The sequence below is a fragment of the Macrobrachium nipponense genome, chromosome 41 (genome assembly GCF_015104395.2).
Source record: "Macrobrachium nipponense isolate FS-2020 chromosome 41, ASM1510439v2, whole genome shotgun sequence".
Classification (NCBI taxonomy): domain Eukaryota; kingdom Metazoa; phylum Arthropoda; class Malacostraca; order Decapoda; family Palaemonidae; genus Macrobrachium; species Macrobrachium nipponense.
The window spans coordinates 22,769,144-22,795,045 of record NC_061102.1 but is presented as its reverse complement, the minus strand read 5'-3'; the positions used below and the strand labels follow the sequence as shown (position 1 = coordinate 22,795,045).

General features: G+C 38.6%; 1 protein-coding gene across 2 annotated transcripts in view; it reads left to right on the top strand.

The window, feature by feature from the left end:
• The window catches only part of LOC135212593 (N-acetyl-D-glucosamine kinase-like), a 94,477-nt gene that overhangs the window by 17,720 nt on the left and 50,855 nt on the right, over positions 1 to 25,902 (top strand). For both annotated transcript variants that reach the window (XM_064246149.1, XM_064246148.1), the window contains exon 2: positions 10,232 to 10,316. In XM_064246149.1, coding sequence (XP_064102219.1) covers positions 10,232 to 10,316 — 85 coding nt within the window. The remainder of the gene's footprint in view (positions 1 to 10,231; positions 10,317 to 25,902) is intronic.

The following is a 25,902-nucleotide window of genomic DNA, read 5'->3' as shown; positions in this document are numbered from 1 at the left end:
TTGTAAGACTAAGAAATAATGTGTGATTGTAAGGCTAAGACTAAAAGTGTGTGATTGTAAGGCTAAGACTAAGTGTGTGACTATAAGGCTAGGAATAAAAAAGCGTGATTGTAAGGCCAAGACTAAGAGTATGATTATAAGACAAGACGAAAAGACTGTGATTGTAAGGCTAAGACTAAAAGTGTGTGATTGTAAGGCTAACACTAAAAGGGTGTGATTGTAAGGGTAAGCATAAAACTCAGTGATTGTAAGGCTAGGAATAAAACTCAGTGATTGTAAGGCTAAGACTAAAAGAGTGACTGTAAGGCTAAGGGAGTGTATATGTAAGGCTAATTGCGTATGGTAGTTTGCCCTAGTTTTTCACGGGGTGAAAATCCTTTGAAATAATGTAAATGTAAATTTGAAAGTTTATTTGTTGTGGCATTTTTTAGAGAATACGGCTGGTCTGACTTGGAGGTTATTCATGAAGTAATCTGAATATAAACTTATTTACGTATTCGTTTTAGCAGCAACTAGAGAATATTGCTAGTGTCATCTGTCGATAATGATATAACCAGTAAAATATTTCTAGGTCAAGATTTTTTCAACATCAAACCATTAAAAAAAAAAGTGGGTTTGTAGTTTGCAAATGTCTGTCAGTGGCTTTGGCGATTTCGTTATCAGATATACCCTAAATTGACGCTAACAACCGAACGCTCTATTGACCCTCTTTCACCCAACAGTAGCTCCAATGTTGGCTGCCTATGAGGTCACATTGGAGCAAACTCTCTGACTTCAATCTGGAGTAGACGAACCACTTGAATTTCCAAGGTTGGAATGTCGCCCTAAGCCATTCTCTCTCTCTCTCTCTCTCTCTCTCTCTCTCTCTCTCTCTCTCTGCACCGTCATGCCACTTCCTGAAGGCAAAAGGTTTCTTTTATGTTTGTGGTTTATTAGTGGTGAGGAATTTATCGTATTCTTCTTACCGACGTCAAGAGGAATGGTTAGATTTATGCTAAATCTTTTTATGATTAACGAGTTCGCTCGCTTTTAGTCTCATTTTCCTAACGAGGCATTTGTTTTTAAGTGCAATAATAGATATATATATATATGTCCATAATTGCACTTATATAATCAACCAGATATAAAAATTGATCGAAAAGTTTTTACAATTTCGGCTTTAATACATTTATCTAAGTCTGTCTATCTATCTCTGTTACACACACAGACACACGCACACATATATATATATATATATATATATATATATATATATATATATATATATACTATATATATATATATATATATATATATATATATATATATATATATATGTGTGTGTGTGTGTGTATGTGTGTGTGTGTGTATGTGTGTCTATGTTTGTGTGTAAAAGAGAGATAGATAGATAGACTTAGATAAATAGATTAAAGCCGAAATTGTAAAAACTTTTCAATCAATTTTTTTTATATCTGGTTAATTCTATTTCTATTTCAAAATAAGGCCTGTGATGATGTAATGATCCCATCGAGCATTTATTCGTATGGTTCCTCTAAAGAACCAACGACCATCACTCTGCCACCTTTTGTGTTGTGCTTTAGGCGAATCCACAATGCACAATCAACTTCTTATGGGAAAATTGCAGAATCCTCTTCTGCCTTGTATCCTTTTCTGCCCAGCAGAAAGTTGTTTTCTAGTTCATAGATTCTCCTTCTGTAAAGTAATCACTTACTTGACACATTGCGAATATATCACAGTAAAATCTCAACCTTACTAAAAAAAATCATCCCGTACTTTATAGACGGCGAATATTTTCAAGTTAAATCTCAGCTTTACTATAAATTCATCCCATATTTTATGAATTGCGAATATTTCAAAGTTCAGTCTCTGCTTTACTATAAAATCATCTCGTACTTTATAGATTGCTAATATTTCCCAGTTAAATCTCTGCTTTACTATAAAATCATCCCATATTTTATAGATTGCGAGTTAATTTTCCCAGTTAAATCTACACGCCTCAGTGGCGTGGTCGGTATGGTCTTGGTCTGCCACTTCGGTGGTCGCGAGTTCGATTCTCGAGCATTCCATTGAGTGGTTAGAGATGGGTATTTCTGGCGATAGAGGTTCACTCTCGTCGTGGTTGGGAAGTCACGTAAAGCCGTTGGTCCCGTTGCAGAATAACCACTGGTTCCATGCAACGATAAAACACCATACAAACAAACAAAAACCCAGTTAGATGTACGCTGAAGATCCATTTGACGAGAATCCAACAGGCCCCGTCAGGAGGGAGGCATTCGGAACTTCTTAATTGCATGATGTTCAAGGTTGCTCGCAGCGTAAGCCCGCGATTAAGCAATCGGCCGCACCGTTATTTGCATAAGAAGCTCCTTTCTTTAATGGCTCCTTGATGGAGGAAGTAGGTGGCGAGGAGATTTTAGTATGGGGCGAACGTCCAGACTACTGCAAAGTTAATTGGCCTCTTGACATTTGTACCAGGAAATTTTTTTCGTTTTGTTTCAGTCGGTTCGTTTGGGCCTGTGGGAGTTTGTCCTTGTGAGGACCTTTCTAGAAGGAATGATTAAAGATTTTGCGGTTGGATTATATATATATATATATATATATATATATCATATATATATATATTATATATATATATATATATATAAGATATATAAAATACCCTACCAGTTTCCCCTATAAAAGCAAACAACACAACAGTCACTGCCTCAGTCATACTTTAATTGCTTATATAAGAGAGGGGGGGGAAGGTAACCCTCTTCCCCCCCCCCTCTCCTCCCACATCCAACTAGGTTCTAGATAGAAGTGCCTCTGGTGTCATGTAAGCCATTAAGTGGCATTGGCACGTATTGACTTTATAAAATGACACAGTGAGAACCGTGAAAAGTCAGTGTCATTGAGTTATAGAATTAAATGCGTTTTGAGAGAGAGAGAGAGAGAGAGAGAGAGAGAGAGAGAGAGAGAAATATGCGGACGTTGACAGAAGTTGCTTAAAGAAAGGAAGTGCAAGGCTATAGATGATTACTGAAGATTGAAGATAAGTCTTACCCCAATTATCAGTCGCTGAACTTTAGTTAAAAAGCCTGTTGTAGAAATAAATGTAGTTATATCCTTATTACCATAACTTCATGCAAGGAGAATAGATTTGTTAATTATTTTCCCTCGCAATCCCACCTGACTTGATATTTTATTAGAAAATATAGAAAATTCTTCCCACGTGGGGGAAAACCATTATCACCCACTTGTCAGAAAGAAACCCCGTATAATGCGTAGTGGATCTTGGGTACAACTTGAACATTGGCTGGGGTTGTACTTAAAACTCCTTGTTATTGCTGACTTCACGTAAAGTTTGTAAACAACATGACTTTGTTGTGATCTCGACATTCGAGGTAACCTGTACGTAACTTTCAAGTCGCTTTGTAATAAAATACCTTTGCGACATTATTATGGTAGTTTGAATTATATGTTTTTCTGTTGATTATATATTTATTGACGTAAAGAATGTAAAATAGCCTTAAATTGTGGTTCAATTTATCACTGGAATGCGGTCGGTTTCACCTTTGAACCTAGAGACAGAATCAGGTGTGTATATCAAAATATATGTATATATATATATATATGATATATATATTATATGATATATATATATATATATAATATATGGAATCTGTTAACTTATTTATCTATATGCATATATATACACTTACACACACACACGTCATATATTTATATACATTTTACTGTCTATCTCTGCCTGCTTCTAAGGAATTCTTAATGGCAGGAGTCTCATTAAAACTGTGACATCAGCCATGCATAGCAAGAATTAGCCTGGGGCGCATTCTGTCACTCTCCCTCTAAACATGCTATGTTTTTGTTCATTTATAAGTAATCCTATGTTAAAGTCAAGGACATTATGAGATTCTCGTTAGTCAAAATATTTTAGTAAGCGGGAAATCGACAGCAGCGCCACAAGCGGTGGCTGTACGAACTCAGTGTTACCAGACAGGCTACCCGGATATCTCAAAAGAAAGATGGACGACCTCTTCCTAGATTCCAGCTTCTTACATTTTCCCATCAAAACGGCCACTTCATCGCACAGAAAACCGACCAAGGCACAAGGACAGCCTTTAGTGGTGAGGGATCTGACGCCTATCCGGGACCCTCCCTTCTGCAGCCCTTCTGCAATGCCTTCCGTGTTGCTCGTCATGGAAGAGACCACGTCCTCTCTCTCTCTCTCTCTCTCTCTCTCTCTCTCTCTCTCTCTCAGGAAGAGGATATGCATGATAAACAAGTTATAGGGGGAATATCTCTCTCTCTCTCTCTCTCTCTCTCTCTCTCTCTCTCTCTCTCTCAAGAGGATATGCATGATAAACAAGTTATTGGTAGAATCTCTCTCTCTCTCTCTCTCTCTCTTCTCTCTCTCTCTCTCTCTCTCTCTCTCAGGAAGAGGATATGCATGACAAGCAAGTTATTGGTAGAATCTCTCTCTCTCTCTCTCTCTCTCTCTCTCTCTCTCTCTCTCTCAGGAAGAGGATATGCATGATAAGCAAGTTATTGGTAGAATCTCTCTCTCTCTCTCTCTCTCTCTCTCTCTCTCTCTCTCTCTCTCTCAGGAAGAGGATATGCATGACAAGCAAGTTATTGGTAGAACTCTCTCTCTCTCTCTCATCTCTCGGCAATCTCTCTCTCTCCTCTCTCCTCTCTCTCTCTCTCCAGAAGGAAATGGATTTTAAGATGATAAGCAACGTTTTCTTCATCATTTACCTTTATTCATTTGATTGTATTACTAAAAGGACCACAATTTGAGGTGTGTTCTTTAGATAGTAATTTTTTGTGCCCTTTATACTTTCTCGTTATCTGTTAAAGCTTCTTCATCTCTGGCAACCTTCAACCCCGATATCGTTTTTTCATACCTTGGTCAATCACTGGATTAGAATCCTTTCGTATGCTTCTGCGCAGGGTATGATGTAATGACATAATTACATTCGTTGGTAGGAAAGCATAAGGGCGCGCTTGGTCAGGCAAAGTTAATACGTCTTGCCTAAGTTAGCTTTCTCCATTGCCTCAGAACTCCGCGCGTTCTTTTATAATTAAATCTCATTCAGGTAGACCACCTGTTGAAATAAGTTATTTCAGTGTGTTGATGTGCTACCATGCGCTGCATTTTAGGTTCATGCAATGACTTCATTAATCCTAATTTTACCTCGGTGATATTTACGTTATACTAATTCTCAGGAGCAGAGTCATCTCTCTCTCTCTCTCTCTCTCTCTCTCTCTCTCTCTCTCTCTCTCTCTCTCTCTCTTCTTTTTGTGATTGTGTGTTTAGATTAGTACCGGAAATATGTTTTTTTTTTTTGACAAAAAAAGTGTTTGCAAATTTTGATTGGTAATAATAAGATTGAAGCAAATATTTATAATACTCGTTCCAGGAAATTCCAGATCATTGAAATTTATTCCGGAAAATTGTATTTTCCCCGTGAGAGATACTCCTTAAAAGGGTGATGATATCAGTAACACAAGGAAAAAAAAAGAAAAAAACCATACAGACCAAACAGAAGCAGAACAACAGGAAACGAGTTAATAACAGTTGACAAAGGATGACGCTTTTTCCGTTTGTTATTTTGAGCTCTTAAGACAAATAGGAAGATTAATGTAAGCTTGAAGGTATATTCATGGAATAAAAGTAAAATATATATATATATATATATATATATATATATATATAATATATATATATATATATATATATATATATATATAAAAAATACATCATTAATTGGAACATCGTTGTGAGTGTGAGTAATTTTGTAGTTTTGAACAGTTCTTCAGTTTTAGTTGCTCCATTCTGGGAGATATTCTGTTCTGTATTTGACTTTTTCATTTGTTCACTTGACGACATTGAGTAGGGCCCCCAGCTGAATGACTTGCAAAAATTTCATTACAATAAATAACCTCTTCATAGTGCATAACATCCTTCCAGCTCTGACCTCCTCACGGGACATAGCTGCATGCATCTTCATATTATTATTCTTCTTTATTGACAAAACATTACGTATGGTGTAATACAATCTTTATATTTGGTTTGCACAAAGCAGTGGTTTTCGATCTATAACAATCGCTCATTTCACCAATTATAAAATATTTTGCCCATAAAAAGGAAATTATTCTCATTCACAATATATAGCTACTAATGAGACATCACAACAAGCCCCTCAGACAGACGCACACACACACACACACACAAAAAACGCCTCAGTGGCGTGATCGGTATGGTCTTGGCCTGCCACCTCGGTGGTCGCGAGTTCGATTCTCGGGCTTTCCACTGAGGGGTCAGAGATGTGTTATTTCTGGTGATAGAAGTTCACTCTCGACGTGGTTCGGAAGTCACGTAAAGCCGTTGGTCCCGTTGCTGAATAACCACTGGTTTCATGTAACGTAAAAACACCATACAAACAAACAAACCAAAATAAAAAATAACATACACGGCAGTGCAGAATCACGCGTATAAGATCCAACTTGAGTGCAGCGACTTGGGTTGATTTCTTATCAACATTCCTTTGATCTTTTTTTCCCCCTTGCTAACTGGGTTACACTGCATGCGGGTATGTCCGCGCGCGCGTGTGTGTACATTGTGCTGCTCTATCGTACTCTGTTGTCGTGTCTGTTAAACTCTTCCTGTTTTGAAAGCTTCTGTGCACTAAAATACTTCTTTAGTTCCATCATTCGCATAAGGTCTTCTAGAAATATGCTATTTAACGTCTTATAAAAGTACGTTTAATCCCGATTCTGCATCGTATTGGACGTACTGCATCTCCCTTGATGATAATTGGCGTATCAGACTGATAAGTGAAGATTCTTGCCGCATCCCAAGAGCTAACATCATTCATTCAAGTGCTTTGCTCCGATGGAAGCCAACAAGCTCTAGAGAGTTCAGTAACCCGTTATCTAGTTCTCTAGGTACTCCAGCAGTGAGAGTTCTACCTTTCTAGTATTTTTTTTTTTTTCATTTTTTACGAACTATCATTTATGACTTGGTCGAAGTCCAGTGCGTTTTGATTTAGAAGGAAGGCAAAGTGACACGTAACCAATTTTTAAAAATTTCTTTTAATTTTTTAAATGACTTTGTACTCCTAATGTTAAATTTTAAATAATGCTTTACCAGCACATTCTAACGGTAGCGGTATTGAATACGTACAGTTAGTCCTGGCTTAACAGCATTTAACATTAAGGTTAGAATGAGAAAATTGGAACTTTTGTTAAATAGAATAATACTATTAAGAAATCAAATTTAAAATATGTAATTTGTACAATTCACCATGTTAATATAATATAAAATCATGATGTAATATGTTAATATTAAGGCCATAGTAAGAAAATTGTACCCTTACCCAAATAAAATTGTTGATAAACCACACTTGGCATTACTCTTACTAATACTTAACTTTATAAACTATTCCCTACCATGGTTAGCTCTAGTAGATTCACATCAACCGTGCATTTGATGTCTAGGCCAGTCCCTTACGACGCTCCTGATTGGCTGTTGATAAGCCAATCACAGGGCTGGAAACTCTCAGTCTCTCGAGAGAGTTCACATGGGTAGGATCTATGTTTCACCTCTCCTGAAGTATAAGTCTTTCAGGAGACGTGGAACATTCATCCTGCCTATGTGAACTCTCGGGAGAGACTGAGAGTTTCCAGCCCTGTGATTGGCTTATCAACAGCCAATCAGGAGCGTCGTAAAGGACTGGCTTCGACATTAAATCCACTATAGCTAACTGCCCTCATCTTTCTTTCACCCATCTTAACTATATGCTAAAAAAATAAAAATAAATAAATAAAACAGCATATTCTCACGGGAGAAGTCTTGAATACGTACAGTTAGTCTCGGTCTAACTTGAAGTTAATATCGTCTTGGAACACTTAAGATGTTTGTATTCTTATCACATCTTGCATACTTACAAGTACGCGGACCCTCAGTGACGTGTTTGTTTACATAAGCCCACCACAAGCATCATTTACACAGTATGCAAGCACGATCGCACGTGTAATCACACAAATGGGGAGAGGTTATCGTTCCCATTAAAAGAGACATTGGGCCCCCCTTGCTTGCAGTCGGTTGCTGCTTACTTGGTCCACGTGATTCCAATTCGTAGGCAGGAGCATGACTGATTAGCAAGCTTTATAGTCCTGTTTTGGTACGTGTGTGTGTGTGTGTGTGTGTGTGTGTGTTTGTACGTATGCCAGTGCATGTTTTAGTATTCAGCCAGCGAAAGAGAAAGGGAGTTCTTGCGAACCCCACAACCCTTAACCCTTTTGATTTTGAAACCCCGCAAGATATGGAGGAGAAAGGCGAGATCGTAGGATATGGGAGATTCTGTCCTCATTCTTTTTTGTAAAGTTTTTGTGAACGTTTTAGCATGATTATCATGATATATATATATAGTATATATATATTACTATAATATATATATATATATATATATATATATATATCTATATATATATATATTATATATATATATATTATATATATATATATATATATATATATATATATATATATATATATATATAGATAGAGAGAGAGAGAGAGAGAGAGAGGTTTTCTTAGGCGAATATGATGATGCGATACTGTATAAAAAGCATCGTCCTTAGTCTTGATCTTTGTTGGATTTATCGGCGTTCAGAGATACGGTTTTATTCTCTCTCTCTCTCTCTCTCTCCAGGTCAAATTTAACATGCAATAGAGTCAGCCTTGAATGAAACTTAAACCATTTATCGTTCTCCATTGACGTATCATGTGAATTTCGTCTTCCCTCATCTGAGATCTTTCCAGTTCATCTGCCATGGATATCTTTCTCGCTTAGGAATGCCAGGTCTGAGTAGTTCAAGCTCTCTCTCTCTCTCTCTCTCTCTCTCTCTCTCTCTCTCTCTCTCTCTCTGGTATCTCCAGTTTTAAGTTTCTGGGAACGTCGTTATCATGATTTGTGACTGACGGCCCTTCTATGCTAATCTTATGATTGTTCTTTTTATGATTGTTCTTTCTCTGATGCATCTTTCGTACAAGATGTGTCCACAGATAGATAATAGATGAAAAAACTATCTCTTTTTATCTGTCCATTTACTACTTGTGCCTCCTCTGCAGCGAAACCAGAAGACGCAGCTATAGTAGATTCACATCAACCGTGCATTTGATGTCTAGGCCAGTCCCTTACGACGATCCTGATTAGCTGTTGATAAGCCAATCACAGGGCTGGAAACTCTCAGTTTCTCGAGAGAGTTCACATAGGCAGGATCTATGTTCCACCTCTCCTGAGGGATACTTTTGAAAGACGTATCCTCAGGAGAGGTGGAACATAGATCCTACCCATGCGAACTCTCGAGAGAGACTGAGAGTTTCCAGCCCTGTGATTGGCTTATCAATAGCCAATCAGGAACGTCGTAAGAGACTGGCCTAGACATCAAATGTACGGTTGATGTGAATCTACTATAGCTTTGTTACCTCTTGTGTATTGTAGGCAGATGGGTCAGTCGCTATTGCTACTCTTTGACACAGTAGCGGGGATTTATTGGCGGAAGGGTGGGGGGGGGGCAGGAGGGGGGGGGGAGAGGAGCACCTGGTCTCGTCCCCCAACCTTTTGGATATGAATAATAGGAAGCAGTTTTGCTTTTTTCACTAAATCATTATTAGCAGCAAATACTTGCTTAGTTAATGGTTATTTTAATAACAACAACTGTACAGCAGCAAAAGCCATAATAACAACAACAAAAACAACTGCTGTATGTATATTTTTGTGTGTGTGTGGATACATATATGAATATTGATATATGTGTACCGTATATGTGTACATGTGGTAATCCTAAGTATCCCCAATGAAAGATTTCTAGATCCGCCATTGGACACAGTAGCTTTCATTTTAGTTGAAAGAAAATATAGATGTTGACACACGCACACTTTCTCGAATCTCATAATAAATGAAAGCCTTTATTCTCTCAGACACATTCCATCAAATCCCACTGTGAATTATGTACCTGGTACTTTGTTGATTGTGGAGGATCGCAGGCAAATTGAAGAACTGCTTTGTTTCATACGTAGTAGATAGTAGTACATACCCAGTTCAAATGACTTATATTCGACGTTACGTCCTTAATGTTTTCTGAGCTGACGCGCCTCATTTGTATGCACTTTTATGTACTCGTGCATTTATTCATATATATTCTATTTATTTGGCAGAGGCGGTACCCATTCATGGATCGTCCTCATGGACGGAAGAGGCGAGAAGGTGGCCGAGTTGGAAGGACCATCAACAAATCACTGGGTAAGTGATTTATTGTTATTAATATTGAACTATGGAACCTTCGTAACGTGGCTATAATATTGGCAATTAAAAGCCACAGTAGAGTTAAAACTATATTTTTGTACAATGCTAAAAATGACTGGGAGAGACTTTCGGATACTGCTCCGTATCCCTCTTCAGCTGAAGTAATTTTTAGCATTGTACAAAAATATAATTTTAACACTACTGTGGCTTTTAATTGTCATTATTATTATTATTATTATTATTATTATTATTATTATTATTATTATTATTATTATTATTATTATTATTATTTGGAAGATAAACCCCTATTCTTATGGAACGAACCTAAAGGGCCGTTGACATGAAACTCAAGCTTACAAAGAATGTAGTTTCATTTGAAAAGAAGTTACAGAAGGTAAGTAGGAAGTATAGAAAGAATAGATGTTATCAGAAAGGGGGGAAAAAGATCAGTGATTAAATTAATAAGCAAATAGATAAGAATATGAATGAATTATTACAATGATTTAAGGTAGTAATACATTCCATATCTGAATTTGTTATAGAAATTAAAGTTAAGTGGAACTTGTTAAAGATGTCCAATATGATAACTGATTTGTATATATAGATATTAAGTCAATTGGAACTTGTCACAGATAAACAGCATGATAGCCAGTTCGTATAATGACGAAAAATGGACTTTTTCACTAGCAGCGTTCCGTGTAACACGAGTAAGGCGTATTTTCGTGAGAATATATTATTGTTGTTCAAATACAGTACTTCTCCTCTAAGCTACACAATACTAGCTTGACGCTCGAATCGATTATGCATGACCACTGGTCGTTATTTTGTGGTACCTACGAGCTTAGCTTGGCGTGCAAGCACTGTTCTTGGTTACTGCCTTGTAACGAACAGTGCTTGTGTGCTTGCTGAGGGGTGGCAGATGGAGATAAATACCAAAATAGACCTAGATGACCTTGAACTTGCCCTTTGAGCCAACTGGCGCCAGCTTGTTGGCAGTGAGCACTGAACAGGGAGTCAGTGACGCTCGGTGGCTGGATGGATGACCAGACACAGATGAGGCATTTCCTGTGGGGGGTGGTGGGGGGGGGGGGGGGAGTGAGGGGTGAAAGGTCCCTGGGGTTTTTGCTTGACTTCATCGGTTTTTGCGAAGATCATGGTATCGGTGTTAGATTTGGCGTCTTCGAACGAATACGTCATCAGCAATTAAACTTTAACTGTGTATGCTGGTTGGTCTCCAGCCTCTCGATCCAGTGGGAGGGGGGGGGGGGGGGTGGGAGGGGGGGGGGGGGGGTGGTAAGTGCCATCATGCACAGTAGGGATTACTTCGTGTGTTTTGCAGCGTCCCTTCGGTCCCCTAGCTGCAACTCCTGTCATTCCTTTTATTGTACTTCCGTTCATATTCTCTTTATTCCACCTTACTTTCCAGCCTCTCCTGACCATTGCATCTACGTGAAACAGTGAGGTTCTCCTCCTGTTACACCTTTCAAACCTTTTTACTCTAATTTCCCTTTCAGCGCTGAATGACTTCGTAGATCCCAGCGCTAGGCCATTCCATTCCATTCCATTCTATTCCAGCCTTTCGATTTCTTTCTAAGAAAAAAAAAACTTCATAGATTCCAGCACTTGGCTATTCAATTCCATTACAGCCTTTCGATTTCTTTCTAAGAAAAAAAAAATCATAGATTCCAGCGCTTAGCGATTCCATTCCATTCAGCCTTTCGATATCTTTCTGAGAGAAAAAAATCATAGATTCCAGCGCTTGGCCATTCCATTCCATTCCAGCCTTTCGATTTCTTTCTTAAGAAAAAAAATCATAGATTCCAGCGCTTGGGAATAATTCATAGATTCCAGCACTTTGTCATTCCATTCCATTCCAGCCTTTCGATTTCTTTCTAAAAAGAAAAAAAAAAAAAAGCTGGAGAACGCAACCGTATGACGTAAGACCGTCGCCGACTCCTGCTTCATTTATCAACAAACTTGTATTATCGACGCGGAATGTCAAAAGAAACGTGAGGTGGGGCTGATAATACGATAAAATGAAGTTTCATTAGATACTCCGCTAATCCTTTGATTTCGTCGCTTATCTATTTATATATTTTTTTAATATTTGCCGAGTCTGTAAGTGGTGCTTAACCAAATGGTTCGTAGGTCTTAGTTTTTTTTTTTTTTTTTTTTTTTTTTTTTTTTTTTTTTTTTTTTTTTTTTGCCTTGCATAGGGAAGTTGAAGTCTGTTGTTTGGGGATTTAGTATAAGGAAATTTGTAAAATGTGCTTTCAAGCATAAAATACACATTGGAAATATGAATACTGGATATGTTATTACATTCATATCCAAAACATTTTAACATTAGTAAGTTTCTGTATATGCCATTTTGTTATGGGAATTAGATATTAAGAAATTCATTCTTTTGGTAATATTATTCTTTACGTGTCCATAATTATCTTCAAACGACTTTAGCCTTTGGTGTGCGTTTATATATATGTGCTTTCAATATCTGGTCACTTCACCTAAGGTGGCTGTCTGAAACCGCAAGGTCTCGATTGTATGTCACGCAGAGTGCTTTTAGATATCCATTTGTTTGTGTGCCTGTGGCGCAGTTTTTCGGTGTATGACAACAGTATTCATTTGTTTGTGTTTCTGGTGCAGTTTTTCTGTGTATGGCAACAATATTAATTTGTTTGTGTTTCTGACTCAGTTTTTGTTGGTGTATGGCAACAATACCGCCATATAAAATTCCGAATTTATGTTTGTTTTAGTGAATTTTTTGTCCAAAGTTGCCTCGTTCTGCGCTTGAGTAAACCGAGACAAGTCTTCCCGTTTCCATAACAAGTTTTTCCTTATCCGATACCTAGATAATTTTCCACGTCCTTGAGCTTGAATATAAAGTAATTGTTTATATTACTGAAGGCAAGGTTTTCCAACGTTGGAGATAAGTTTTGCAACTCACTACATCGAGAGATGTACACCATCACCAGCACTTCTGATAAGTTTTCCTCCTTCGGTCGAGATATTCTGTCTCTAACACTTAAGCTAAGCTTGAACATGTTCAGTCGAGGGAAGTTTTCCTCCTGTCGCTGAGGGTGAGATAGACAACCCCCAGTGAGAGACCAGTGCTTAGTCTCCACAACTTCAGTCAAGTTTCTTCATCTCTGTCATTCTGAGCAAGTTTTTCAACTTGACCCCTTCGTATACGTTTTCCATATTCCCCATCATATACAAATGTGGTGAACCTGTAAAGCCAACACTAGGAGGGGTGGGGGGGTTTTTGTGTAATTTCCTTATATCCCCTAGCTGCATACAAATTTTAGCCTTTTACTTTACGTACATTCCCACTTCCTCTCTTCAATCTTACCGTCTCTAACTTGTACTATTTAGTGCAGCTGTGTAGTTGTCTCCCAGTTCCATCTTTAAAGACATGTACCTCATTTTCTCTATTTTCTGGAATTCTTTATCTTGCTGTCCAACACTCAACTGCCATTGTCACTGTCTTAATCGCTGAATGGTCGAGTGTCCCAACGCTAGGCTTGACAGTCTAAATTCCTTAAAATAAAACAAAATAACGCACCATGTGCAAAGTTCTACCATCTCCGGCTGAGAAGTCTAGCCATTCTTATCCCGGAAAACAGTTTATCTCACCCAGTTTTCGTCGAAAGAAAGAGTGGTTTAATCTGATAGGGAAAGAAGACTAAATTTGTTGAGTTCGTCGAAAATCCACAGCAACTAGATGTGACGATTAAAAGACATCCCAGTAAAGTTATGATTGGCGGTTGGATTTGTCACACCACGTAACGCGGTTCTTATCTTTGTCCTCTGATGAGAAAAGGCAGCATTTTTTTTTTTTTTTGTTAGGTATTGTCGACGTTTGCAGTCTGGATTACGTAGCAGTGATATAAGTTCAGGATTATCACTCTATGTCGCACACATTCTGTTGTAGAGTGTGAATCTATCGTACAAGGCTCGACAACAATTTCTTGATATTTTCATCACTTTATTTTTTTTCTCTTGTCACATCTATTCGTCTAACTATACTCTTTTTTTTTTTTCCATCTGTCCACCAGCGTGAGGTGTTTGCGTATGGTAACACTGCGTCCCGGGCTGTAGATAGTTACATTCAGTTTACATTCAACAATAATAATAACCTTATTTCGAATATTAACGGTGTAATTCGCATACTGTAAATTATTAAAATACTTTTCAGTTGCAAATGTACACCCAGATATCCTTTTATTTACCAAAAACTTGCACATAGCGTAACTATTTAAAGACCGGGACGCAGTGTTACCATGCGAAAACACCGCATTTTAGGAGCTCTCATGACCGAAAAGATTTTTGCAAGTTGGATGTAAACGTATTTATTGTTTGCAACGATAACATCCTCAGAACACTTTTAAATTCAAAATAAATCAACGGAAAGAAAATGGCTTTGAGGCTTGAGCATCTAGCAGTCGACCAAAACAACCAGTATAGAAAACGGCGACCGCGCGACTGAGATGCAGATGTGGAGGGTAACAAAGATTAACAAACCGTTGCAACAAAAGTTTACATGATTTTCTTATTTTTTTGGTTACACGTCGCAGTGCTTGTGGTGCTCGAGATAAATTGCGCGTGGAGGAATGTGCCTCAGGAGAAGGAGGTTCAAGAACACGACAGTATATATGCAAGTGACGATGTGACCTTTTGTCTCGAAGGAAATTTCTTTTTGCTCGTTTGAGTTGTGTCGAAATTGTCGTTTTCTGTCGAAGCTGTTCTTTGTGGAAGTTGTCGTTCTTTGTCGAGGTTGTCGTTCTTGTGGAAGTTATTGTTCTTTGTGGAAGTTGTTGTTCTTTGTGGAAGTGGTCGTTCTCTATACAGAAGTTGTCGTTCTCTGTGAAGTTGTTCTCTATGTGGAAGTTGTCGTTCTCAGTCGAAGTTCTCTGTGGAAGTTGTCGTTCTCAGTCGAAGTTCTTCTTTGTGAAAGTTGTCGTTCTCAGTCGAAGTTGTTCTTTGTGGAAGTTGTCGTTCTCAGTCGAAGTTCTTCTTTGTGAAAGTTGTCGTTCTCAGTCGAAGTTGTTCTCAGTCGAAGTTGTTCTTTGTGGAAGTTGTCGTTCTCAGTCTAAGTTGTTCTTTGTGGAAGTTGTCGAAATTGTCGTCTTTGTCGAAGTTTTGTGGGTTCTTGTGGTTTCAGACTGGCCCCCTTTGTTTTGGAGTAATGGAGCACCAGCGTGTATAAATGATTTGCTCTGTCGTGTTTTGTAAATGATCTGCCAATGTTGTTTTCTCGCCGGTATGCCGTGACGTCATCTCTAGATAATGGGTATAGGGTCATGTATGGGTATTCATGAGCCTTATGCAAACGTAAGTGATTAATGCGAAAAGTAAAAGATGTTGACGTAACCTGGAAAGGTTTAATATAATTCGTGGTTATGTTACAACTATTTGTAGTTGTGTAATTAACTCTCTCTCTCTCTCTCTCTCTTCCCCGTCTCTCTCTCGGCTCTCTCTCTCTCTCCTCTCTCTTCTCTCTCTCTCTCTCAAAATAATCTAAGGCGACTGTATTTCCAATTCTTTATATATATCTATATCTATCTAATATATATATATATATATATATATATATATATATATATATATATGTATTGTATGTATGTATGACAGAACCCGACACGATTTCCAAGTTTATTGAACCAGGAAATCAAAGCACAATGCAGCTGTAGAGAAAACCTATTAACTTCAATAACGGTTTTGTGCTATTCAGTGCGTCGGAACGGTTTCAAGTCACCTCGACCGATTAGTGCGAATGAACGAACCCATTCCTGTAATGGGTCCATTCAAGCTGTCACAGACGACTTGCTTTCTTACCGTTGATTGTCAGCAGTTTGATAATATGTTCGATTGTTCGGCTTAGCGTTTGAAAGACAATACAGTTCCGTCGTTCTTGCTCTGAACTCAGCGGCTAAACGAATGATCTACTATATGCTTTACTTTTAGTTTTCGGCGTCGATAGCCTCTCAAGTGCCATTCTTCATTCATCCCCGTAGGGGGGGCGGGGTTAGTGCAATCAGTGCACCTCATGCAGTGCGTTGTAGGCATTACTTAAGGTTCTTTGCAGCGTGCCTAAGGCCTCTAGCTGCAGCCTTTCGTTCCTTTTACTGTACCTCCTTTCTTATTCTCTTCCTCCCATCTTACTTTCCACCCTCTCCTAACAATTGATTCATAATGCAACTACTTTGAGGTTTTCCTCCTGTTACACCTTCGTAACCTTTTATTCGCAGTTTCCATTTCAGCGCTGAATGACCTCATAGGTCCCAGTGCTTGGCCTTTGGTCGAAATTCTGTATTCAATCTATTCATCATTCATTCCATTGTTACCAGGGGGAGCGTGTAGAATAATATTGATTCAAAGCCTTTTATCAGCAACTACATTTAGAATTCAGAAAATGTAAGGGTCCCGCTTCAGAGTTCTGTAGTTTTATATTCTTGAAGCAGAGGGTGACGTGATTGACATATAGATAGATGGTCTCATAGGCAAGAAAACAAGAAACGGTATATAATTATTTGTATATACTTGCTCATAGCCCTCTGATTTTTTATTACACATATTGGCCTCTCTGGGGTATTTCTTAAAAGTTTGCGTCCACCATGATTAATAGTAATGACTAGACCAATGAAATGTCCCAGTGGACACCATTGCTGTATATTGGAATAAGGTAAAATTTGTTTCTTTTGACCCAACATTAAAGCGAAAACTGGCCCAGTATTGTAAATATATTTTTTTTTATATTATTATTGAGCCATTTTTTAGATGATCAAACCCCATGTTGTTCGTCATCTGTTTTATTTCTCTTGTGATATGTTTGATGACTGTAAGTTTGAGAAGTTTTAAATTTGGGATTCCTGGAACCTGTAATTTTTAAGACATTCATTCCTTACAATACTTGTAGAGGAATTTAAAACTTGTCAGTATGATTCAATAATCAGTTTTTTCTTCAGACTCTCCTGTTGTATAAAATTTAGTCATATTCATTTGCAGAAACTTCATAGTTATCCTGAAAGGATCAGTAATCTTTTACCCAGGTTAATTCAAACACGATTATATTGATTCTGCAAAACAACCCAACTTTTCCTTCAGAAAGTATGTCGCATATTATAAGTTTTAAAATTCCGATGCTCAGTAGACCGTTCGTCTCTCCTGGAGGCTAAAGGGAGGTAGTAGTAACCTTACGAAGAGGGGGGGACCTATGGAATGGGGTGATGTGGGGCGGGGGGTGGCGGGAGGCTGGGGGGTGTTGTTGTTCTTGGATTATTGAAGGGAATTATAATTGTGTGTGCTGGAGGGTAAGTAGCGGCCGCTTGAACAAGTTTTCTTTGGCCTGTCAACTTCCAGTACACAAAGATCATAGTTGAAGGTCACTGGACACCAATATCATTCTGGGGAAACAGTCTCTGGTATTTAAGACATTGTTGTCTATGCGGACTTTGTTTGTTTGAATGTAAACTTTGATTTCACAATATACTTTTGGTTACATAATTACTTTTGGCAGATGTTAATCAAAGTATTATAATGAATGCTTAGAATTTGCGTCTCGGTATTAAGACGTTAAAAGCGCTTTTGGTGTATGTCTTCTAAAATGGAGACGTCATTGTGGAATTGATACAAGACTTAACATTCTCAGTCATTCAACAGGGAATTGCGTCTTAAGCTTCCTGTTCCGAATGTCTGGTCGCATGTAAGGATCTCTTCATGTTTACAGTTATTTTCTTTGCAGTTATGCCCCATGTCTTTGGAAGGTTTCAACATTGATGTTGACGCTCAAGTTATTTATGATCAGCAACCAGAACTGCTGGTGTTGGTGATCTTAATTATTATTTCTATATTCATATATTAATATAATAGTAGTAGTAGAACTAGGCTTGTGTTAAATATAGGAGAAATGTACTTTGAAATGAGTGAAAGAGAATGAACGAAGCTCAGGTAGTTTTAGATGAGTTACCCCTATCATTTAATTAAGCAGGGTTTTTTTTATCATAAACTGAGGTAAACTGATAAGCTCGCGAGCTTTCGTGGGTGTTAGGTAACTTAATCATTCCACGTACACTTCCTGATCAATGAAGGGTTTCCACGTTACCTTTCTGTATTATTACGCAATCAGTAAAGGGGGTGGTTTATTATGGCTGTACAGAGAATTGCACATTCATGCATAACGACTTTTATTGCGAAGAATAGCTTGACCGTTGACCTCTCAGATCTACAATAGGGGTCAAGCCGTCAAGGATAAAAGTTTTATTCCAAACGGTGACTCGGCCACTGACTCCATAAGAAATAATTATGTCTCTTATGCTGGATGAGCGTGGTCCGTCCGTGCGTTAGCCGCTTACAGGCTGAGTCACGTGAGGTACTCTAATACAGTGCTTAAATTATCTCTGTTATTACGTTGCCTGAGTGATAATGCGTTCATCGACTTTCTCTGACTTTTATGTATACATTGTGCCTCATCAATGCTCTTATTAGGCAACAGATTTCTTCTTACGTTGAAGAGATCAGGCACGCAGTAAGGTTTCAGTGTTAGTCAGCTTCCAGGTAGTACCTTTAGCTGTCGGTAATAACTACCTTCTTGATGGTAAAACTCATCGTAGGACTCTAGTTATTATGTAGTGGCTGGGCAACTTATCCTTGTTTTAGATGTTCCTGGCGTGAGAAACCGGAACAATAAGTACCATTATTGTAAAATTCGGCCACCAAATTAATAGTAAATTCTTCAGAGGAAGCGTTTGTGGAGGTCATGTCTCCTCTTAACCTTTCAGATTTGGCTTCGGAACCCTCACTTCAATTTCTAGCGATAGAAATATGTGATCGCAAAGGTTTGTTGTTGCTGGAGGTGTGCACTTTCTTATTCACTTTTTTTATTTTATTTTTTCTAACGTCCGTCGATGGTGTTATTATAGAAGTATTGTATAGTCGATTGACAAGGACAATATTTCAAGTGATTTGTGAAAACATTTTCGACTAATTTAAGGACAGTTTCATGTGGTAAAATACTGAGAACGACTTCTTTGAGTAATTGTGGGAGTTTCCCCCAGTTCCACCTTTAGCCTTTTGTACTTTATCTCTCCTGTTTTCTTGGTATCTTCATCTTGCTGTCCAACCACACTAACTCTCCGCCTTTTCAATTTTAAGTGTTTGATAGCCCAAGTGTCCATGACTTGGCTTCACAGCCTAAATTGCATAAAAGCAAGTCAAAACACCAAATTTAGCGACCATTTTTAAAAAAGGTTGAACACTAATTATCATTTTTAGTAGCTCCTAAGTGGCGTGGTCGGTGTGGTGTTGGCGTGCTACTTCGGTGGCCGCGAGTTCGATTCTCGGGCATTCCATTGAGGGGTCAGAGATGTGTATTTCTGGTGATAGAAGTTCACTGTCGACGTGGTTCGGAAGTCACGTACAGCCGTTTGTCCCGTTGCTGAATAACCACTGGTTCCATGCAACGTAAAAACACCGTACAAACAATTACCATTTTTAGGAGCCCATAGTGTCCAATAATCCTGTCACAAACGAGAAGAAGAGGCGACGATATCTTGTTCCTGACGTCGCTCATAAGTCTTACTAAGTTCCTCCTGCTTCTTCTCCCACCTGGTCAGGTGAGAAAGATCGATCCTGTTCTATAGGTTTTGGGCAAGAGGGGTGGGTCCTGGTTTTAAGTTACCAGCGACGGCGAAAGTGAACGCACGCGGGCCGTTCTCAGCAAGGGCCTGCGGGAAGTGGCGAGACTTTACTTCGCAGGAGAGCCAACAATAACGGAGAGGGTGGCCGCAGAGAGAGAGAGAGAGAGAGAGAGAGAGAGAGAGAGAGAGAGAGAGAGAAACAGGTGTACGAGCGGGATGCTGGCTGCTGCTGTTTGCAAGGGAGTAGAGTCATTCATTAGTAATTTATGGCACCCTTCTCTCTCTCTCTCTCTCTCGCAAGTTTTCAGATGCAATATGCTGTTTTCATTAGTAATTTATAACCACCGCCCCCCTTTCTTCTCTCTCTCTCTCTCTCTCTTTCAGATGCGCTATGCTGTTTAGATTAGTAATTTAAAACCTCTCTCTCTCTCTCTCTCTCTCTCTCTCTCTTTCAAGTTTTCAGATGCGCGATGTCTATTTTTTCATTAGTAATTTATAACCATCCCCCCTTCTCTCTTTCTCTCTCTCTCTCTCTCTCTCTCTCTCTCTCTCTCTCTCTCTCTCTCTCTCTCACAGCAAGGTCGGATGCAAATGAATGTATTACAAGAATGCTGTCACATAGCCAGAGGGTAAATATTTGAGCTAAAATGCAACGGTACGTCAAGAGAGGCACAATATCTTCTGTTCCTAAACACTTTTTTTTTAAAGGGAAACCGACGCGACGCTGCACTCGGAGACGTCGTGTCTGTCTGTCACTTTTCCCCATCTCTCGTTAGAGAGACTCGTTAAGGTTATTGAGTGGTACTGGCAGTGGTTAATCGGTGACATTGACCCACACACACACACACACAACCAGGGCTGAATTCTACCAGTCTTCAGAACACCTCCATATTTGGGAGATGAAAAGCCACCGGTGCATCACTTGCTCTTTAATTACTCGTAGATTTATTGTACGAGAGAGAGAGAGAGAGAGAGAGAGAGAGAGAGAGGTGGGGTGGGGGGTAGGGGCGACGTTGTAGCGCATTCCTCTGGTTTTATCTAAGAGTGTCCTAAGCATGAGGGAAAGTACTTGAAATTGAAGAGCTCATTGTTAGGCCCTTATCAATCGTAAGACGTACCGTTTGATACCGTCTTGATATTGAGTGCATTGATAGTGACACGGACATTCTCATGTCGGATATAAAGCACATTAATTTTTAGATGATATTTTATGGCAGACGAAGTTAAGACGAACACATTCCCGGCAGGCATTCTATAAACAGAGTCTTCCCCATAAACATAGTCTTCCTCTCACATCGTCAACCGACACATCCTTGACTAGTTTTTTGTCCCGTGGCCTTTCAGATCATCTCGAGCTTTCCATAATTGAAAACTGGCTTCTTGAGGCATTGTTTTGTACCCGAAGGAGCGGATGAGAAATCAAGATTTGGGAGAGAATTAGATGGAAGAGAATAATGCAAGGATGCTTAGACGAACTATTCTCGGATGTCTCGCTGTGGCTGTGAGGAGAGACGGAATCCGTCCGGCCGGTGGTGGTGAAGGTTATTAGAAATTTCCATTTTTGTGCTTTTGCGAGTTAGTGGACGGTGCCCTCTAGGTTTATGAGGAAGCCACCAACATCAAGGAAAAGGTTATTTTTAATGTTGACTCTGTGTTTTTGGAGGATAAGAAGATTCTTCTTATTGTACTTTCAGACCCTTTTTCTTATCACTGCCATTTTTGGGAAATCTCCTTCATAAGGCGATGCTACTGTCACGCGATGCTTTTGAAGGCCGTCGTATGAATTCAGTCAATATTTTTCTTGGAAAACGTTCGAGGTTAACTTGGTCAAGGTAGAATAGACCCAGTGGCCCAGCTGAGAAAGGGCGGAAAGACTTCAAAAGTCGGAAAGGAGTGAAATGACACGCAGGTGAAGTGAAATGATCGGGGCAAACCTTCCTGTCAATTTTCAGGCTTCGCCTTGACTGATTTACTGACTCCGCTGAGCATCATGGAACGTGTTTCATATCGCCTTGGAGATCCTCAGTAGGGTCTCCTCCATCTCCTCCTCCTCCCTCCTCCCCCTTACTCCTCCTCCTCCTCCTCCTCCTCCCCCTTACTCCTCCTCCTCCTCCCCTTCCTCCTTATCCTTCTCCTTCCTCCTCCTCCTCCTCACCTTCTTTCCACCTTCCTCCTCTCCCCTTCGTCACCTCCCTACGTCTTCCACCTCCTCCTCCCCCTCCCCCTCCTCTGTCAGCGTGTTAAGGGGCGACCTTTGGTATTTTTGGTGGCGTGCTGCGTATCCCTGGCCGTACCCTCAAGAGTATTATTTAAGGAAAAAGAAAAAAGCTCCCGTAGTACTACATCGTTCAAGATCAACCGCACTGTAGTAGTACCTGCATTCGCTCAATGGCAGGGGTGATTTGATTTGATTTATTTGTTGAGTTGTTGTTCTTTTGTCGTTTTACCATCCTCTGAATCAAGAATTTGTGATTGTTGTTTTTATTGTGTTTGTTTTGCCGTTACTTTTTTTCCTTGCATGTCATATTATTCGAGAGCCTGCTTTTATCATCGGTTGATAATATTTCTATTGATTGCAGAAATATTAATCAAACTGTACCCGATAAAATGGCCAAACGATTAAAAAAATAATGATAAGTAATGAAAATTCCTGTCGTGAGTTTTCATTGCTCTGTCACCGCTGAATAGAACGATTTTTTTATGGATTAGAAAAAAACAACTTTTCTTTTTGTTGGATTTAAAATAAGTTTGATTCTGGTCATGAATAGATGAAGTACGAGCATGACGTGGTTCATATTGAATTACATGTGAATTCTATATGTTTTTAGTGTATGTATATATAATTAGGCAGCTGTAGGACCTTTTTCAAACTAGTTTTTTTCTCTCTCTCTCTAGAAATGCAATTGGTTTGATGTTTCACCTCTGTACAGCGCTAGATGTGATTTCTGCCACCAAAAATTCTCTCTCTCTCTCTCTCTCTCTCTCTCTCTCTCTCTCTCTCTCTCTCTCTCTCTCTCTCTCTCTAATATGACATTATAATCTCGTTTCTAAAAAAACTATCGAGTCTGCTACTCGACTCCTGTAAAGGACAATGTTACATTTTTAAAATTTTATTTATTTATTATTATTTCTTTTCTTTTTTTTTTACTAAACAATATTACATTTTTCTTTTGAACAAATGTTACATTTTTTCTACTGGACAAATGTTACATTTTTTTCCTAAAGAACAAATGTTACATTTTTTCTGCTGAACAAATGTTACATCTGCTGAACAAATGTTACATTTTCTCTACTGAACAAATGTTTAATTTTTTCTGCTGAACAAATATTACATCTTTCTACTGAATAAATGTTACGTTTTTTTCTGCTGAACAAATGTTACATTTTTCTACTGAACAAATTATATATTTTTTCTACTGAACAAATGTTAACATTTTTCTACTGAATAAATGTTACATTTTTCGTACTGACAAATGTTACATTTTTCTGCTGAGCAAATGTTACATTTTTCTACTGAACAAATGTTACATTTTTTTCTGAACAATTGTTAAATTTTTTCTACTGAACAAGTGTTAAATTTTTATTACTGAACAAATGTTAAATTTTTCTGCTGAACAAATCTTACATTTTTTCTACTTAACAAATGTTAAATTTTTATTACTGAACAAATGTTACATTTTTTCTGCTGAAAAATGTTACATTTTTTCTACTGAACAAATGTTACATTTTTTTCTGAATAAATGTTACATTTTTCTACCGAATAAATGTTAAATTTTTTCTACCAAATAAATGTTACATATTTTCTACTGAACAAATGTCACGACGTTTAAACCGAACAGGTGTTAATTATTTTTTCATTTGTTTTCAAAACGCTATTGTCATTTTGAACGAGAATGATCATTGTCATTCATTCGTGTAAATAATATGTAGGCCACGTCACATTCGATAAATCGTGCAAATACAGATAGAAGCACGAGAGAATGAAGTCTATGAACGTGAACAAAGAATTATATACATTGAAGAGGTTCTCTTTTGAAGCCATTGTTATAAACTTTTATATTCTTCGTAAAAGATAAACACTGATAGTCATTGTTGTCCAGTTACTTCGTCTTTATCTTGTTTTTGGGAGCGTTAAAAGTAAGCATTCTTTTAGGGTTAAAAGTGAGCATTTCTTTTTAGGGTTAAAAGTGAGCATTCTTTTAGGGTTAAAAGTGAACGTTCTTTTAGGGTTAAAAGTGAGCATTTTTTTTTTTAGGGTTAAAAGTGAGCATTCTTTTAGGGTTAAAAGTGACCGTTCTTTTAGGGTTTAAAAGTTAGCATTCTTTTAGGGTTAATAGTGAGCATTCTTTTAGGGTTAAAAGTGAGCATTCTTTCCGGGTTAAAAGTGAGCATTCTTTTAGGGTTAAAAGTGAGTATCCTTTTTGGGTTAAAAGTGAGCATTTTTTTATGGTTAAAAGCGAACATTCTTTTAGGGCAAAAAGTGAGCATTCTTTTAGGGCAAAAAGTGAGCATTCTTTTAGGGCTAAAAGTGAGCATTCTTTTAGGGCTAAAAGTGGAAGTTCTTTTAGGGTTAAAAGTGAGCGTTCTTTTAGGGTGCAAAGAGAACCAAGAAAGGAACAGTGCCAACTTCAATATTGTTGTTTTAATTGCTTGGGGTCCCATCTCATGATAGTTTTTAGGGCACGGTTTATCTTTCAATGCTTTGTCATTCTTATCAGATGTTCCCTCTCAAAGGAGGGTCTCTCTCTCTCTCTCTCTCTCTCTCTCTCTCTCTCTCTCTCTCTCTCTATATATATATATATATATATATATATATATATATATATATATATATATATGCTTTTTCTTGGCTGTTCTTCAAAAAAAAACAAAAAACGAAATTGATCGCTCGTGCCGTCCGCCTCTGCGTAAACACAAAACCTGGTTCGCATGGATTGCTTTGCAATGCATCTTTGTCTTTGATAATTAGATGATTGCCTTGGTGGAGACTATCGACAAGTAGGATTATTAATCGATGATCGCTCGAAGGTTACGTTGCAGACACAAGCATGACCTCAATTGATTTATGAGACTTTTCAGTGGCTTCACCAAAGAGACCATAACTTTATTTTAACGAGTGTGGTTTTGAGCATCGAAATTTATTTAACAAATTCATGGTACAGTCAGGGAGATCTTGGATGAGTTTTGGATTGGTTTGCTTCACAATTTATTAGAAATCGTACACAGGAGCAGTTTTTCATTTGTACATTCTAAAGTTTAGACAACACAATACAAATCAGTCCCATCAATGGTGTTTGGGGTTGTTTCAGCCCATGTCTCTTTGATTATGTGCGTTGACGAGGGGCGTCATTTTGAGGCGGGGCCTGGGGCACTTGCCCCCCCCCCCCCCCCCCCCCCCCCCCCCCCCCCCCCCCCCCCCCCCCCCCCCCCCCCCCCCCCCCCCCCCCCCCCCCCCCCCCCCCCCCTCAAGACACTGATGGCCTCCCCCAGGACTTGGTTTGGCCCTGTAGCCCTCGAAATAATAATAATGATAATAATAATAAAAGTCACTCCAAGATAAATCTTATATGGCTTCAAAATGCTCAAAAATGTCAAAAATTTGTCTAGAGGGCTCTTACAGCGGCCCCCCCAAAAGTTCTAAAACTTTGCAACCCCCCCCCCCCCCCCCCCAAAGAAAATCTGAAATGACACCACTAATGACAAGGTTATCACGAGATCGGCAGAACAATCTGACGAAGCTAAGTAGATGTATTTATTAGATAACTTCGTCGAGGTGGTGATCGTATGCGAGCAAGTTAACCCTCTTACGCCGAAGCCCTAAAAATCAAAATCTCTCCTGTATGCCAGCGCCGGTTTGGAGTGAGAGCGGAAAGCGGAAAAAATAAATTTTTCAAAAAAACTCACAGCGCGCTTAGTTTTGAAGATTAAGAGTTCATTTTTGGCTC